Source organism: Oreochromis niloticus, linkage group LG10 (assembly GCF_001858045.2).
Source record: "Oreochromis niloticus isolate F11D_XX linkage group LG10, O_niloticus_UMD_NMBU, whole genome shotgun sequence".
NCBI lineage: Eukaryota > Metazoa > Chordata > Actinopteri > Cichliformes > Cichlidae > Oreochromis > Oreochromis niloticus.
In genome coordinates, this window is record NC_031975.2 from 2,040,926 (window position 1) to 2,059,904 (window position 18,979).

An 18,979-nucleotide genomic window follows, 5' to 3' on the forward strand; every position below is an offset into this window, starting at 1 on the left:
AAAAATAGAGTGTGTGTGTGTGTGTGTGTGTGTGTGTGAGAGAGAGAGAGAGCGAGAGAGTACTCGTTTGTGGGATGATGAGTGTCAATATTTGCTCAAAGGCAGGTGCAAAAAGTCTCCATTTGTTTGACAGTTGGTGCGCTTTCTTCATACATCATTTTTCTTTTTGCACTTTTGGACAAACAGTTCATCATAAAGCAAAGCAAGCGTTTATTTGTTACGAAGCTCTTCAGTGAAGAAATGGTTCATAACATGTTTATTCTACCCGAATATTCAATAAGTTGACATATCAAACATATTGTAGATTTTAAACTCTAAGAATCACTTCATGCTGATTTTCTACTAGCTTGACGTTTCTGTGACACAGTGTTGTTACAGCGTTTCTGTGCAGTTTATGCACCGAATGTTTGTTTTGACAGAGGTTGTTAATAATGTAGTTTGTTAATAATCTCGTGACTCATTGGAATAAAGCTAATAATGCTTCAAATAACAAAGTGAAGAAAAGGCCATTGTAATTTGGTAACGACTGACTTTTGGCTCTGTGTGTGTGTGTGTGTGTGTGTGTGAGTGTGTTTTTCCTTCTACTGCTGCAAGACTGGAAATCAGCCCAGGGCAAGCTCGGGTCTCTTTGAAGGCTTAGTGCTGGTCCCTCATCTTTTAAACAGCCTTCTCACCTACTCGATAATTACAGTGTATTTTCTGTGTTCCCTCTGAAGCCTGAGGCTACACTGCATTTTGAAAAGAAAATCCAACTGATGAAAATGCGTCTTTTGTGTTTTCAGACGTTGATTTGTTTTCGTCCGTCTTCGTGCGGCTTCACCTCGGGGCTGTCAGCGTCAGCTGTACGTCGCTCTCTGCGGCTCTCCTCGTCCTGGGTGCACTTTTGCTCACGAACGGATTTCATTAACCGTTGTCTCTAATTACCACGGTCGTCAGTGCACCTGCAGGTGTCGGTTAACCTGATTGGTGTGCTCTGCAGGAGGATTGGCCGCAGCGAGAAAGCCGCGGCCGCCAGTGAAATAAACAACTTTTGTAAAGTCTAAGCTGCTTCCAAGGTGCCGTGGGTGGAAAACAGAGTTTTATTAAACCTCTGACTGCTGTCCAGGGAGTGGATTGAAGTGCTGGCTTGAACAGATACTGATGATGACAAAGCAGCACGGCGTGTCACCACAAAGGTCTGCAGACAGATCTATCACATGATTAAAGCTGTCTCCCAGGGCAATGATATCTTGTCACTTGGTTACATTCCCATCTTTTATGATACTGTCAATCGACAGCCTGTCAGAGAAACACGGCTAAGTTTGTCATCGGAGAGCCCAGACTGAGCTCGCGGCGCTTTGTTTGCCGAGTGCAGCCGGCAGCCAGATTAAAGCAATGCTGGATGACATTTAAAAAGGTCCGCAGTCCCATTTTAATCAGGTGGCCTGAGAATGTTCTCGTGGGTGAATTGTTAAAATCTACTGAGAACAGAATCTACGTTTCCCGTTGGAAGTGTAAAAAAATATGATATTAAATGCGCAATAATAAAGAAATGTATTTGGCTCTCACCTGTGTCTCCTTTAAAATACCGTTAGTGTTAGCGATGACTTCATCGTGGCCTTTCAGTTAAGGGTGCAGCAGAGCAGCTCTCCCCTTTTTCTTTTCCTTTTTTTCCCCAAAATTTCATCTGGTAGATATATTGGAGAAGCTCGTCCCTCATGAGATATCTCCTGCAGCTGTGTCTGCGATGTGAGACCAAGTTCAGTGCGGGGGTGAATTGAAGTGCACAGTGGAGTGATTCTCAGTTTCCCCCCCTCAGCACAACGCTGATTTCACCACGCTTTACTGGAGTTAATGTGAAAATGAAGCGGTGCTACAGCGAGACCCGGGGCTGACGCCACTGTGAAGAGCGCCGCTAGTGAAGTGTGTCAGGCTTGAGTACGTCTGTCACCAGGGGAGAGAATAATGTGCGATGTGGAAGGTGTAATTTGCAGCGCTGATGGCATTGTTTAAAAAAATAGTGGAAAGAGAGAAGCGGAGGTGAACTTTTGTGGCAGATATCAGAGCTGAAGAGCTCCCTGGATTGTCATAGAGAGCTCTGCTGGCAGCAAAATTGCCTGTGAGCATATTACTGCTGTGTGGGAGGCAGCCGAGGGCTTGTTTTTCTCTCTGCCTCATTCTCTCGGCGTTTCCTGAGAGGAGGACTGGTGATATAGCTGTGTGTACTTCTAGGCTGTGGGCCACCACCTGCTGTAATCTCAAGTGATATAGAGAGCAACAATCACGCCACAAATCACCCAGGCAGCTCCCTAACTCATTCAGTCGACTGGAAAGAGAAGGTTGGCCTTTTGCAGCGCCAGTGTTGGTTTACTGCCCCAGGCTGCCTGCGCTGCCCTCACGCTGACCTCTGCCGTCTGTGTGGGTTTTGGTGTTCAGAAAGCAGGGCTGCCTCTGGAACTTGACCTGATGTGCAATGGAAAGATGACCCGACCACCGCTGGCCTTTTGTGCATTCTGAGAAACGGCCGCAGTCGAGGATGAGCTCTCTTTCTCTGCCGGGGGGCGCGAGGTCACCGAGAGGTTGCTGCCCGATCCCTCTAGACTAAAGCATCGTTCCTGCTTTGGCTCAGACACAACTGTAATTCACATCAGAGCTCTCTTTTGATATTTAATAAGCAAGCGTGTTTGGAGAAATAATGTGGCGATCTGAAGGATTTAACTCTGAGGGATGCACAAGTGAAATGGACTGAAGGCGTTTCAGCTGTGATCTCTGCTCCTGTTGGTAACCCATCACCCAGCCAGGAGCATTTAATGCACAGCTGGAAGGGCTAAAAAGGAAGCTCAATATCCTGTGCTGCACAGAGGGAAGCCCCCCTCCCGCCCAGTGAGTACAGCTACAATCACCCAGGCTGTATTTTACAGTGTGACCATGAAAGGAGCCACTTCAGCCATGCCTCATCTACTGACACGGCCAAACAAAGGTTAACAAATCAAAGGAAGCACTGCTTGATTTAGTGCCTTGCAGATGCAAACAATTGCCCAAGTCCCCATGGAAAAATGAAAAATGTAGTCATTTCCAACTGGACATATTTTCAAATCCCATGTAAATGTTTGTATTGATCACAGCTCATTAGTCCTGATTGCAGCTATGAAGAAAAGCTTTTCCAGACGTTATAGTTTGGTTTAAATGAGTCTTAGTTCTGCCTTGCTTCCTCTTCTAATATAAGTGTACACACAGTTTTTATTGGAAGTATTTGCTTGGCATTAACTGTTTGAAGGATGACAAGTCTGCCTGTCACAGTCACCCTGTGCAACCGGGTCTAATTGTGGATTTTTTGGCTCTAGCTGGCGGGGACCACGGCTGTAGCCGGTGCACCCTCGGTACAAGTTTGTTGACTGAGGATCGGTTTTAAGGACATGCTGTAAGTGGGTCTGTTGACACTGAAGAAACACAGTCAGCAGTGTGGGCCAGTTTCCTTCGGTGCCCTCCTGTAACACAAAGAGGTCATTCAGAGTTTGTTCCCCGAGTCCCTGAGGTTAGAGACTAAGTAAATCCATCCATCTTAATGCACTTATTTCAGCACCAGGAGAGCTGGAGGGAGACTGTGTAAACACTCCCATATCCGACATGCCACGCTAAACCCAAAGAGCCTGGAACCCATCAGGCCAAAATTAAAGGTCTACATCTCAAACACAAACATTTAAATGGGCTGAACTCCAGAGATCAAAGTGAAAGGCTTTAGTTTTCCTGCCGCCCTCCCCGCCGCGTCTGCCACACTGAGATATGTGGCGGGGTAGAAGCTGAATGGTGAGTGGCTCCTACTGTACGTGTCTGTTTGTCTCAGGTGTCTAAGGTAACATTTTGGCATATGTTGCACTAAGGTGGAATGAATTTTGTGAGCATGCTCAGTTTATTCATGACTGTAGTGGGTTTGAAGGTGATACAGCAGCTCTGTATCTGCATCCTGCTAAATCCATTTAAATTTATGGGTTATGGGATTGCAGATTATCTTATGTGAATCATCTATATATGTCATTTTAACATGTAGCTGCTATTTTTTTAAATTAGTTGTGTAGTTGAAGTAGTTTTTTTCTGTGTCACACTGGAACTAGTGGAAGCAAATAGGAGGGGACCAGTCTCCCGTTCCCAGGAGAGGTCCTCCCCCATCACCGTCACCAGCATCCACTGATCCGTTGTGACGCGAGCCACTCTCCTGCCAACTGTGCGGCATTAACAGGGTCAAACCCCCCCACACGTGCACACACATCCCACTTATCAAGACCCAGCCATTCCCAGCATGCTGTTGGTGTGTTCAGGCCAATTATGCCTGTGTCAGTCTTTGGTCCCTGTGGCAGAGGTGACATTGCCAAAGAGGGGGAGAGAGAGAGAGCCTTAATGAGGCCTCATGGTGCCTTAGAGGTGAATGTGCATATGCGTGTGTAAGCACATGCGTGCATGCATAAAAGAAGGAGTGCTGGTTGGGATGATCTACCTTTTATCATGATCTACCATGTGTGTCTGACAGCCGTCTGCCTTCTCAAGGTTTTCACCCTGCAGCCATCAGGCCCTCTCGTTTGTGTTTTGGAAGTAACTGCGGGCCCTGAGATGACACCGGAGCAAACCGATTTTGGTTCTTTTCAATTACTTGAGGCATTTTTTCCCCCCAGAAATGTGCAGCCACGTTTCTAAAAAGGAGATGGGATTAACACAAGATTTTACTGTCCACTGTGAAATGATTAACTCCTGCAGTGTTGGTGTTGCTCTGAGCAGCGTGCAGGATTTAGTCTGTTTAAAAAGAGCAACAACAAGAACAAGTCTGATAAAGTAGGAGGTGAATAACAACTCAAAGGGTCATAGAACATTTTGAAAGGCCAGCTGTTCTAAAAGTGTCTGTAATCGTGTCTCCTGTATCACATAAGTGACCGCGGCTGTAATCTATGTACTCTCACTGCAGGAAGCCAGGATATAGAAGCTTAGAGTGAGATTATGGTGTGTTGCCATCTTACTGCTGTGGTGTTTTTTTGTGTTTTTAGGCTTTTTCCTCTCCGATCCAGTCTTGTAAAACATACAGGGGGAGAAGTGGAAGTGTAAACACAGCTTGTAAAGACAGAAAGGCTAAGAGAGAGCACGAGCACAAAGACTGATCAGGTTTGATGGAAGCAAGGCTCTAATTGCTCCCACAAGAGAAGGGGTTTTACCCTTCTCACACACACACTCACACACACACACACACACACACACACACACACACACACACCCGCTCTGATTCACATAAATATGCAGTACAGAAAGCCCTGATGAGCCCTGGGGCAGATTAGAGAGGACTACAGAGCAGGATCCTGGTTTGTTAGTGACAGTCTGTAGATCCCTTTGCATGTGTTTCTGCTCTGCACACACTGCACGGCTTTCATTTGTTTCAGCCCACATTTCATTTGTTATGCAGGCTACTGACTACAAAAGATGGCGTGCTGTAAAGCCTCGATAATACTCTGTTGCAGACGGGGATACTGACGGCCGAGCAAACATTTCTGCTAAGCCTCAGTTATACTTTACGCATCCACGACTGCGCGAGGGTCCGTGAGGGTGCACACGCACCTCTGCATGCCTGCCTATTGTTTTGTGACTGCGCAGATTCGAGCAAGGAAAGTTTACATTAGTGCGCTTAACTACACATGCACGCCGCACTGTGGACTTCAAGCTGATGCCAAAGAAGTATAACAGGAATGACTGTCTGGCTGTTGGGTCTCCAACCATCCATGAGTATAAACACGGCTTTATAATTTGTTTTTCCTGTCCGCTGCCTGTGGTGCAGGCATAGCTGGTGCAGTATACGCATGCCGACATCTGCACAAACCCTCGCACTCAACATCTAATGATAACATTATGTGGACTCGCAGGCACAAAAATATACTTGAGACTTTACAGCAGGCTTCTGTGTTAAACTTACGCCATCGTAACCGCAGACCCCTCTGAAAACCTGCGTGGGAACCGACACTGTAACTTTTCACCTCCCTAGAAATGCGAAGATGTGTCGCATCAGTGTTGCAGCTGTCCTGTTCCACACAGCTGAGTCTTCCTATGTATTTCTGGCTCTTTTTGTTCAGTGCTGTTTTTCAGTGGATGGGTGAGAGAATAACCTTTACTATAAGGAATAACAATATAATGAGCCACACATCTCAACAAATGTCTGGATTGTTTTGGATGCAACGTGTGATTGCATCCAAAAAAAGACCAACAAAAAGGAACCAGGACAAAGTCCCAGCGTTCTATTGTTTCTGTCGTGGCCAGCTCCATATCTAAAGCACCAGGACACAACCACAACGTAACACATGATGCAGGCCAGAAACGGCGTCGGTCATCGGCGTTGGTTACGCTGTAGTCTCTGCAGAGATTCATGTGCTGCACAGTGATGGCTGTCAGACCTGTAGGTCAACATCTCCCCCTTGTGTTGGGTGCAGTCTAAGCTTAGTGGATGGTGTGTGTGTGTGTGTGTGTGTGTGTGTGTGTGTGTGTGTGTGTGTGTGTGTGTGTGTGTGTGTGTGTGTGTGTGTGTGTGTGTGTAAAATCATGCTGCTATCCTGGAAATGAAATTTTAAGGCATGTGCATTTGATATAAACAAAGCATAACAAACTGCACATTGTTCCATTTTGAAACCCTCTCTTTGCTTCGTCCTCTCTGGCTTTTGGCCACTGTTCTTAGAAGCCTGCCCAAACCCATCAACGTCGGTTGGACCGTCACCATCTGTTACAGATTAAGCTGCTTCTGGAGGGAGCTATTTGATTTCAGGGCTCGAGCATCCCCTCCTTATTCCACGTGTCAGGTTTTACTGTAAACACTGTTGTACAAAAACCAAAATCCCAGAAGGGGGGCCTTTTAAGCCAAGAGCAAACGGGCCGTTGCGCCGGGTTGGGCTTCGTGTCTGGTTTAGCTCTTAGCGTGCTGAGACAGGGGCTCTGCTGGGCCATTTAGAGGCAAAGCTGGGACGCCATGTTTGGAAGCTTTTTCTCTAAACCCCGCATTCAGGCAGTGTGCCGTGTGGTGTTGTGATGTATGAATCCCCTGGCCTCGCCTGACACAAGCGAGCCTGTCTGAGCCCATGTCTTCGCTGAGTAGGAGGCCGTGGACAGAGGCTGCATTGTTCCCCCAAAGTAACCCAAGCTGAGGGCAGCCGCTGCCCAGAGGGGGATATCAAGTTGTTCTCTCCCCACCAACAGCAAATCCCAGATTAAGCTCCGGGGCTTGACGAGAAAGTAGAGAGGCAGCTGACTGTTTGGACGACGGCACAGTTCAAATAAACAGTTCAAATCCCAACCAGCCTCCCCTGTACTAACCCTCCCTCGCCAAGCGCTGCAGTCCAACAGCCATAGCTCATCACTCTGAAGCTCGCCAGCGGCTCTCGGCTAATTTGTGGTATTATTTTGAATAGTTTGTTGATGTAGCTGCACTGAGGTTTCTGGAGAAAAAGGCTTCAGGAGAAAGTGAGAATTCAGGCCCGGCCTAAACTCACTGCTTCCTTTTTATTTTCTGAGCAACTTGTAAGTTTGCCACCACGTCAGCAGACCGCACTGCACTCCCCAGCTACGTGAGGATAGGAGAGAAGGGGCAGCCATTAACAGCTTCATTTCTGCCGCGGGTGCCCCGCTAAACTGACTGCAGTGAAACCTGAGCAAGGTGGTAATGAGACGGCACTTGACACACCCGCACATGCGCTCGCATAGACACATTAGCTACTTGTGTAATGCCAGTGAAAATTTAAGAAAAGAGGCTGTGTGCAATCGATACTTCACCAGAATGTTAGACATTTGATCCAAGTGTTCAAGCTGTTGCCTATCTGAGTTTTTCTTCTATAGCTTTAACACACAGCTCGGGCTGACTGCGCAGTGTGGACATGTGTAAAACCAGTTGGCCCGTCTGAAAGAGAGAAAGAGGCCCAGACTGATGACTCTCTGGGGACAGATTTCTCTTTCCAGCCTTCCATGCTTCTCTCCCCAGTGAAATCATGGCGGTGTCAGCGTGTCAGCTCGAGCTGTCACTCTGCGTACTGCTGCAAGCCAGTTGCTCTCATACTCTACCTCCTGGCTACAGAGAGAAGGGGGGAGGGAGAAGAAAAGAGGAGGAAAAGGGTTTTTTCTGCACTTGACACAGCAGATGAGCAGAGTGTCAGCACCCCTTAGTGCAACTCGAGAGTCTTGAAAATAAGAAAGTGGGAGCCAAAGCTGTCCATCACCTCAGAGAGGCAGCTGCACAATTAGGAGTCACCCCTTCCCCAAGGGCTGCTTTAGTATAGTCCACTATGCTTGGCTGACAAACTGACAGGTCTTCATGGAGGACAGGCCAGCGCTGAGCAGCTCCAGTGCTCTAGCCATGCATCTCAAGCAGGCTGGCAGTGGACATGTTGCCTGGTAGTTTTTCATGTGTGTGAGAGGGAGGAAGCTGTTTATGAGCCGGGGGTTTTTTTATCAGCATGTGACTGTAATTGAGATTTAAGCATGTCTGTGTTTGAAGTTTGTCCGCTCTGATTGTCTATTGTTCCTCTAAGCTGCCACGATGACTGACAAGAAACATGTCGCGCTGCCAACCGGCGTGTTGTGAAAAGCTTGAGTTGTGCCGACACACGTCAGTATTCCTGTCCAGTTTTGTAGACTGAAATAATGTAAGCTCCTGGATAGAAAAACGTTTCATCCACATTTAACTTAAAAGATAAAAATAAATCTGTTTGTGTGTAGATGTTTGTTTCACAGCAGGCCTTTGCTGAGGATTTATGTTTGTGCTGGAAATCAAACCCCTCTGTAAAAGCCTGTGGCATACAGCGCAGGGTGTAGCTACACATGGCATCAGCACAGCACACGACGACTGTGATTGGCTTGTTCTCTACCGTCATTCATCCTGTGCAGGAAATTTCTGGAGGGAGCGCTGAAGCTTTGGGGAAGTGTACATGAAATGGAAAAGATTCCCCCACAGAGGTCTAAATCGGGCTTTAGTCCCACATAGCAAAGCCTTTATGGCTTGGCCTGCTGTATTTTCATAGCATCTGTATACTCACCCGCAGGAACTGTCCTCCCTGCTAATTTTATACTGTTGCGCTGACTGAAAAACAAGCCATCGGCTCCAAGACTGAAACAATGTGTGGTTTTTGGTTATGTCGTGCATCGTGCACACACCATAATGTAAAGAGTCATCCAGTTTTTTTCTCGATGGGAAAGCCTTAGTACAGCTCAACTTTAGGGGAAAGACGGCTTACGTGTAATAACCTGCTACACGACAAAAACAAAAATTGCTCGAATATCAAGTTAATAAATATTTTGGACTTCTGCAAAAGTCCTGTCGCAACAGCAAAGTGATAAAGCTAATCACAAGCAATGTGATGTTTAACCATCCAGCCTTGAACATATTGTGTAAATCAAAATGCACCCAGCTTAAGTTTAACCGGTAAAGGAATCAGAGACGTTTCATGGCTGGCTGAGAAAGTGAAGCACTGACATGCGATACGCCTCGAGTCTCTCGGCAGCCTTTAGATTTTGCATCCGGGGAATGACACGCATACAGAAAATGGCCACGTCACATTTTCTTACAGCGATATCAAGCCCTGTGAGAAACCCCAGCAGCTCGCTTGCATACACTGGACATGCCTGAGGTCAAACGGTCTGGTTGGCTCCACAGCTGCCTTGTCTCTCAGTGTAGATTTACACCAGTGTGACAGTGTGTGCACACTGACCAATTGCTGCGGACTGCATGGATCTGACACATTACACGCTACTGTTATTTCAAAGCCTCAGTGAGCCGGAGTACATGACAGCCAGGCCTGCAGAGAATCTGTCAACCGCCGGCAACAAGTGTCCCCCGAGAGCTGCCCCGCAGACCCCTGGCAGGAGATGTCTATCCCTTTGGCCAGCTTTCCACCCATCCCTTCTGCTGGTCACCTGTGCCAGCATGCCCGTCATCGAGTCCCTGACCCGGCTCTTCTCCCATTACGTTCCCTTCAGCCTGACCTCACACCCTCGGTGATATATAAAGATTTGCTCTCTAAAGGAGAGCTAGAAATGAGACACTGTCCCGCCACTGATCCCACTGCTGCATCCTCATATGCACATAAAGATGGTGATGGTGGAGAGGGTGAGGGCCAGTTTCAGGGGGAAGGTGACCTAACACTTTAGGCCCAGAGAGCTTGTCTAAGACGGAAAGATTTTCCATGTTGTTGGGCTGAGCGCTGAGATCGAGACGCAGTTGAGAGCCATTACAGAAACAGCTGTAATCAGACCTGCTGTGGGTGGAAGAATATTTTCGCTGCAGCTCTCTGTTAGTAAATGGCTTCATTATGACTCAGGAGAGAGGAGCCCGAGCACATTCTGTCAACTAAGAGAGTTTCAGTGCCGATGGATGCTAGCAAAGGTAGGAGACGGGACAGAGAGCGTTTCCGCACCTTTCTGCTCCTTTCTGTCACTCGTGTGTTTTCCTCCTCCCATTTGCCGCTTGTACGCTTGTCATACTGTAAACATGTGTAAGTGCTTATTGGCTGTGGTCTGGCAGCTGATCTTCTATGGCTTTGCATCTGTCAGAAGAGCTCAGAACATTCATTGGCTTATGAAGCCCAATTACCCGAGATTGCTACCATTTCACAGAGGATCACAGTCACAGACGGCCTTTCTCAGAAGAGGAGTCGGGGTTTTATGTCTCGGTTAACCACACGCACCGTGCACCATGACTCTGCTGCGCATACGCACACACGCAGTCGCACTATTTATATTTATATACGCACTTGGCTTCTCATCTCATGCTTTGGCTTCCCGTCTTGTAATACAAAATTCATAAACTAAATGAGACAGCCATGAAATATAGATGTTCAGAGAGGCGGCTTAACAACTCCCCCCACCTCCCACTGCTTGTGGCCTTTTGCTCAATCACAGCTTGTTAAAGCAGCAGTTTGTGTTACTGTGAGGTGATATCAGCACGCTGTGGTATTCTCACTGAAAGATTACACATGTCACGCTCTCACAGCCAGAATAGTTGCCCCGCTCACCCCAAACCTCCCCCCAGCCACCAGCTTTATTTCTGTTTAGTTTCCCACTCCCCTTCGCCTGCCACCTCTGGGAGTCTAGGACTAATAAAACAGCTCCAGTCCAAGACCCTCCACAGGGCGAGATGTCCAAGCGTTGCAACCCGACACCCCTCGCAGCTCTGGCTTTAGAGAGCTGCTGACATGACAGAGAATCCTGGAGAGCCAGCAGGGGAGCATTCATCATTGTCAGCCCACAGAGCCCTAAACACCCATCTGGGGAATGTCCAATACGCATACATGTGCACGGTGAGCCCCCCCTTGCTGAGAGGTGCCTCGAAACTCTGGAGACGCAAAGAGGCATCACTGAGTGTGATGTTACCGCTCTTAAAGCAGCTAATGCTGTTAAAGTCTTTAGAGCTGAAGAAGGGAGGGATAAGGAGCTAATAGACTGGAGATTCTCTGGAGGCTTCAGCTGTGAGATCAGGGGGAAAGCTTGCCCGGCGAAGGTTACTGCCACTGGGTTTCAGCTTCTCTGGAACTAATATCGTGAGGCCAAAGTCTCGAGTCTTCTGACCAACATCGTATTTAGAAATATTTGGTTAGAATAATGGAAACACCCACTTCCACCCAGTAAAACTTAAAGCCTCTGTAGGGGTGACGGTTGATTGATGGGGATAATCCTGTGCACAGCTCAAGTCGCTGAACTGGTCGTCAGCTGTCTGGATCATCTTTATTTGTTCTACATTTGTATAATTTGCAAATCTGGAAGATAATTTGCATAATTTGCCTTCCTTGGAATAGGTCCTTACATGATCTGCGCTTGGTGTGTGCCTTCTCCAGTGCTCACGAGCACTACAGAGGAGGACTGAAACACGAGGGATCCGTTGTATACAGCGCTTTGAGTACTCTGGGAGAGTAGAGAAGTGCTATATAAGAATCTGTCCATTCACCATTCCCTCACATCTCTTTTGCTAATATATCCTCCATGCTGTTCTGTTGGGAAAAGATGGACTTTCCTGCTAATGTGAAGCAAGTTTTGTATTAATTGAAGGGCTGGATTGCAGTGAGCCTGTACGTCATAAAGCTGCAGAGGCATGAAAAGAAAGGAGCCCTTTGCTGTGGACTGAGTGTGCGAGCTCTGACAGAAACTGGTGGCCTGCTGTTTATTGTTCTCTTCTGTGTGGGAGCGAGATCTGTTAAAGATGTCTGCCATTAATGCGACTGCAGGCTTCATTAAGAACAAATAAACAGAAACCGGTCCCTCACCGAGGAGCTCTTTGGGGAACATATGCTGTCTAAAGCACTCCCGAGGTCAGAGCGCTGTCAACACTTGCTGCTCAATTACAACTCTAATTTTGTTGTTAAACAAAATATGGAGAAAGGAGAGGAGCAAGTGTCAGGGAGTAAATGGTTCCATGCTAAGACCTGAGGATGAAAAACACAGGAGTGGGAATGTTTTCTGTTGTCTGGAAGCCCAGCTCTGCACAGGGAGAGATCCGGATTATAATTAATGTTTACTGAGGCATACCAATGAGCGGCAGAGTTTTCAGTGAGGGCCACAAATTCTTGTTCATGGCTGTGTGCGCACTTTAATTGATTGAAGTTGAGCAAACGGCCTCTCTCTGTTTGTTTATGTGAGGCAGGATGATGCTTTCAGACGACGCTGCGTGAAGGATAGCACATAGCCTTCTCTCAGCAATGCTTTGAATCTAGCCTCAGTAGCTCTATAGCAAATTAACCAGTTTCTTCTGATTGCCTGATGCAGAGCACAAGTGTCTCAGCTGCAGTGCACTAACTCTGCAACAGCTTTGATTCTGCTGATTTTTGCACACAAGAGTGTTGAAGCGGTGACAGTGGAGCATCAGAGGTCTCTGGGCGGTCCACGTTCGCCTTTCATAGTTTTTTAATGCTTTGCTTTTGCAGCCTGTCGATGTACCGTAGTGCTCCATATACAGCGAGGTCCAGCCTACATCTCCTGGACTGGCGGTCAAAACGATTTAATTAAACATTAGTTACACAATAATATGTCATGAAACAATTTAATGATAGTTGCCGTGTTGGTTGGTTGATCCAGACTGTTTCCCTTAAACTTGCTACAGATATTAACGGCCTTTTTCTAATGATCTTCTCTTCACTTCACCACTGAATTGATATTTTAGGCTTTTGGCAGGCACTTCAACATTAGATAGATTGACATAAAGAATATTTATGGTGTCGGGTGGATTACAGTGATTTCGGATGATTGTTTATGAAAGTTGTCAAAATTTTAGTCCCATCAGTCTTAGTTTTTCTTTATTTTAGTGCTACTTAAAAATATTCATCATACCAGCATATACCTGCTCAATGCCAGTATGTAGGTATGGTGACATCAGCCTTTAGCTGCCACTCATGGGCAGGTTCACCACGGTTCCTCCACAGTTCCTCCGTTTGTGGATGATGGCTCTCACAGCGGTTCACTGGACTGCTAAAGTTCGAGAAATGGCTTTGTAACATTTTCTAGACTGACTGTGTTTCTTATTTGTTGTTGGGCTTATTTAAATCATAGCCTGATGTGTTGCTTCTTCAGCTCTTTCAGCCTACTTCACTTTGTCAGGTTCTATTTAAGTGCTTTCTTGGTTGAACAGGCCGGGGTTTGGCTGGTGAAATTGAACTCAGCTGTCCAAAAAATGTGGTTAATCGCTGTTAGTTGATGTGGGAGCAGTTACTTTTTCAAGTGGGACTAGATAGGTTTGGATAGCTTCCCCCCCCCCTAATAAATTAAACCATCATTTAAAAACATGATTATATATTTACCTGGGTTATCTTTGTCTAATGTTACATTTTTTTAATGGTCTGAAACATCAACAGTATGTGCCTCTCCTCCGACAGTAACAGTTACAACAAGACCTCGATACAGGACAAACTCACAGTCACTGCCGGAGGTTACCTGCTGTTGCATCATCTGCTGTCATGTTAGTATCTAATGTGCAGCAGTGTGTCCCTGCAGACCCCCCCTCTGCTGTTACCACCTGTTTCCTAGATGTTCTCAACATTTGCCGTGACTGTGACCCACCTCATGCAAACGGTTTGTGATGACTGTTGTTTAACAAGTTTATTGCAACTGGTGCTGTACTTAGTCAGAAATCAACCAAAGCAGGGATTTCTACAGCTAGAAAAAATTTAGTTACAGTTTAGAGTTTTCTGTGACATTTCTTAAACTTTCTTTACATTATCTACAAACTGCACTAGTTTCTTTGTAGATAATGAGTTTTCAAAGTGAGTTTTAAGGATTTTGATAATGATAAATAATTCTGTAGATTATACTTCTTATTGTATTCTTATCGTTCTCATTGGCCTGTATCTGTTACTGTAGAATCTACTGTACAATATAAAGCGCCGTGAGGTGACCGTTGTTGTGATTTGGCGCTATATAAATAAAGTTGAATTGAATTGAATAAGACCATCAACGCTGTCGTCCTCTGCTAGCGTAGCACAGCAGGTTCAGGTCTCTCTGAATTTCACCTCTGCTCTCTACATAACTGTACGCACAGCGGTCACGGCTCAGCTGCCAGTCCCGTGGCTCCTGCTATGTGTCAGGTTGTTGGTTTTGTGTGATTGGAGCCATGAGATCCCTGGCAGGTTGAAATCCCATAAACGAGTATGAGGGTTTAGAATGTATCTAGGGGCTATTTTGAGGAGGGTGAGACGGAAGGGGTGACGGCAACGAACAGAAGCCTGGGATGTCACGGAGGTCTCTACAGACATCAATTTGTCAGGATGCCTCCCGACCTGGGTGTAGCCTGTCACTCGCACATGAAAGAGACAGATCTGCTTTGGCTGGAGTTGGACATTAGTGTATTTTTCAGAAGGACAGGTGCTGACCTGCCAGTTGCACTTTTAAACTGTGATGTTGTTGCCACTTGTTGTTAAACACTTCCATGCACCAGGCTGTATCCAGCGATGACATTGAAATATAATATGCTAAATTAATCCCCTTATGTACTGCAGTAATGACCTGACACTATATTAAACTACCTAATGTTGTGCAGCTCTCTTTGCCAGGCCTGCTGTCACTCCCTCTGTGGATCATTGCGCTGCAGTAGATTGGTTTCTCTCTCTGCACCAAACCAAACACCTTCCTGAAGGACTATGACCCAACCAATACAGCGCTCTATTAAGCGACGTGATATTAGGATTGCATTAAAACTGTACGGCAGAACATTTACAGCCGAGGTGAGATGAAAAGCAGAGCAGTGCAACTGAACTTCTGCTTCTAATAACACTTAAAGGGGCCACAGGCTCCTGATCCGTGCTCGTCATGTTGTCTCTTGTATCTTAATGTTGGTACAGTATATTCAGTTCACCCAAATCACTGCTGTAATCTAATCGATGCGAGGCAGCATGTCATTTTAAGCAGGTAGATGGATAGAAATCAGAAGTGGTGCTGTGCAGCTAAAGCTCTGTGAACAATAGAAGCTGGCTCTTCCCTGGATAATGACTTATCCCTCTAAGTCTCTCATTGCGACTCCTGACAGCTGCACCTAATGAATGGCTTTCCTCCACACACACACAGACACACACAGCTCTTCGATGCCCCCTCTACCTCTTGAATCCAGCCTTTGGCTCACCCGCTAAACAACGCACTCACAGGCTTCAGTTTTTACTTGCGCCTACAAGTGCAACATGCTGCTTAAAAAACTGCAATAGTGAGAAAACAGCAGGGCTCTACATTTTCAGAGCCCCAAGTGGGAATTGCACTTATTTGTTTCCAGGGATGAAGAAGACTGACAAATGAACCCTCGCGGGAGGGAAGCTGGCATATTCTCTTTTTCTCTTCTTCCTGCCTCACACGGCCCTAGAGTGTTCATTATGACCAGAATAGACACCTTCTTTTTAGCGTGTTAGCACATTCTCAAAACAAGCCTTGGACCTCAGGGACCCAGAGGTGCAACAGGAGACTTGAGAATTGGGAATTTCTTCTCTCCCTGCCTGCTGTGGTGAAGCTGTTTGCCAGCAGCAGTCTCTCTTGACTGGTAATAGCATCTGTAAGTGGAGAAGATTGACATAGATTAGGGTGATGGATATAAGGGCTGCTGGGCTTTCTTCATTGATGCACATGAGGGTAGATGTCTTAATGTGGAAACGGCACACAGGAGCGGTTGGCTAGCTTTGAAGACACCTCCCTCTGTTTTTGGGACATTTTTCTTTTTCTGGACTGCGTTAAATTCAATTCAATTCAATTTTATTTATACAGCGCCAAATCACAACAGAAGTCGCCTCAAGGTGCTTTATATTGTACAGTAGATCACACAATAATACATACAGAGAACAACCCAACAATCATATGACCCCCTATGAGCAAGCACTTTGGCGACAGTGGGAAGGAAAAACTCCCTTTTAACAGGAAGAAACCTCCGGCAGAACCAGGCTCAGGGAGGGGCGGGGCCATCTGCTGCGACCGGTTGGGGTGAAAGAAGGAAGACAGGATAAAGACATGCTGTGGAAGAGAGACAGAGATTAATAACAGATATGATTCGATGCAGAGAGGTCTATTAACACATAGTGAGTGGCTGGAAAGGAAAAACTCAATGCATCATGGGAATCCCCGGCAGCCTACGTCTATTGCAGCATAACTAAGGGAGGATTCAGGGTCACCTGGTCCAGCCCTAACTATATGCTTTAGCAAAAAGGAAAGTTTGAAGCCTAATCTTGAAAGTAGAGATAGTGACAGTTAAAGAGACAGAGACCATTTTAAAACAACACAAACACACTCGCCAACCTTGCAAAGTGTCCTTTTGTCTCCTGACAGGCTGGCAGATGTCCTGGTAAGCTCTTCCGTGTAGAGCAGGAGTCAATAGCCGTTATTTTGGATCTCGATTGTGATCTTGCACCAGAATGGACCTCCCCTGACCTTATCTGTAATATTACGTGCACCTGGGGCTGCTAATACCTCGCTTAGCATTTCAATGCTGAACGTTAGAGCTCTGTTAGCTCAGCCTGCTCCCATTGGAGTGTCTCAGGGGAGTAGTGTCAGGGAGATGGAAGCCACCAGTGACAGGCGGCTGCTCTGCAGTGCGGGTTGCTGCCTCAGCCCAGGGGAACTGGTTCCCATCTACACCTCTTTGGCAGGTAAAGGATTTAGCTGCTTCACCAAGGGGGAGGAGGAGCCCTTGCCCCAGCTCTAAACCCCCCTGAGGCCCAGAGAGAGAGCTAATTACAGTTTACGTATGCACTGTCATCTCCCATGAGCCTCTCTGCCTCTGGAGGAGTCAAGCTGATGGCTGATGTCTGAGCACTTTGTTCTGTAGGAGGAGGTCCCTGCAGAGAAATACCCCGGACAGAGCTTATTATCCTTTTTTTTAAAGTTCAGCATTGCACAGCGCTTATTCATTCTTTAGATGCAGTCACATTTTGGACTAATGGAGTCCAAACAGGCTGTTTAAATGACACATAAGTGCTGTTGCTTAGCAATTACTGAAAGTCCGTAAAATGATTTCTCATCATGTCAGATGGCTATCACACTACATGCAAAGTTGAATTCATTCCCTGAAATGTTTTTACCCCACACAGTGCTCTTTTTATGCATATCATCAGTTGAGCTAGTTTGCATGTGGTAAAGAACATGCATCAGTGTTTCCAGAGGAGATTAGCACAACTGCACGTCCTATTTGAATAAGCTAATTTTTCAACTGTAGAACAGATGAAAAGGTGAACGGCAACAGAAACCTGATAAACGGCAAAAACTATGCACACACATCTGCACGCCGTTACTAACACTCAGCTCCGGTTTGCTTCTGGTAAGGAACAGATCAGTTTGTGCAAGGTGCATGGAAAAGTGCCTCATTAAAAATGTAATGTGGCCTACAAGCGAAAGCACAGAAAATGAGAATGCTCTTAAAATGAAGGTCTTGAGTACAATGCACTACTGGTTCATTCTGAACGAGCACAACACGTTTTGGTTTGTGTAGTTTTCCCCCTGGACACGGTATTAAAGGGTGCAGTGGTGTTTGTGCTGGCAGATCTGCAGAGCCTAAGGAAGGTGTGTCAGTATGAGGAGGAAGGAGGAAAAACTGTGTCAGTTTGTGGAGCTGTCAGCTGAAAAGCTCACACACCAAACATGACAAAGGAGATGTCACTAACAAGGACAGGAGCTGACAACATGCCGAGTGCTCACACTCACAGCTCACTCACTTTAGTGTCTGCAGTCGGTGGCTGTGGCTCTGCAGGTACAGCAGGTCGTGTGTTATTTGGAAGGTCAGTGCTTCAATCTCTGGTTCCTCGAGTCCACATCAAGATATCGTTGGGCAAGCATGTTAAAGTTACATCATCGATACATTCATTGTGGCACATCACAGTTAATCTGCGCGTTTTATCTGTTTTTAACACTTTTTTTGTTTTGTGCAGTTCCAGATTTTGGCATCGATGTGCTCTCCACCAATGGCAGCCAGGAGCCTCACGGCCCAGGCCTCCTCAAGGTGTCAGGCCTAGAACGCAGTCAAGAGAGGAGCCAGGAGAGTTGCAGAGACACCCAGCTGCCTGTACCCAGCACCCCCAATCCGCCTTTGTCCCCCCAACCCTCCCCGTGTCACTGCCCCAACCCCAACCCCAGCCATCCATCCCCCACACCCTGTCCCCTCTTCGAACCCAGCCAAACGGGCCCACTCAGCCTTTAAACCACCTGCCCCCACGCTCAGAGGCTCTTCCCAGGCCTCAGTCACCCGCAGCCCTGCCTCTTGCCCAGGGCCAAGAGCCCTCACCAACCCCCCCTCCCCGGCACCAGCACCAGCCTGAAGTGCTATCCCACCCGAGGCCTCCACCTACACCTAGCCTTCACCCACACCCACCATCTCCCGCCCTTCCGAACCACCACTCTCATCAACAGCACCCCATCCAGTCAGGGTCTCACCGGCCCCCATCGCGCTGCCACCCCCGACCCCTTTCTGCCTACAACAGCCTCAGCCTCAACGGCCACAGGTAAGCTAATGTCAGACAGCCTCAAAGTGCCTGGGAAAAAAACCTCCACA

At 46.9% G+C, this 18,979-nt stretch overlaps 1 protein-coding gene across 1 annotated transcript in view; it reads left to right on the forward strand.

The window, feature by feature from the left end:
• The window catches only part of auts2a (activator of transcription and developmental regulator AUTS2 a), a 317,199-nt gene that overhangs the window by 284,974 nt on the left and 13,246 nt on the right, over positions 1-18,979 (forward strand). The window contains 2 exon segments of the mRNA XM_025910693.1: positions 18,360-18,640; positions 18,643-18,929. Coding sequence (XP_025766478.1) covers positions 18,360-18,640; positions 18,643-18,929 — 568 coding nt within the window.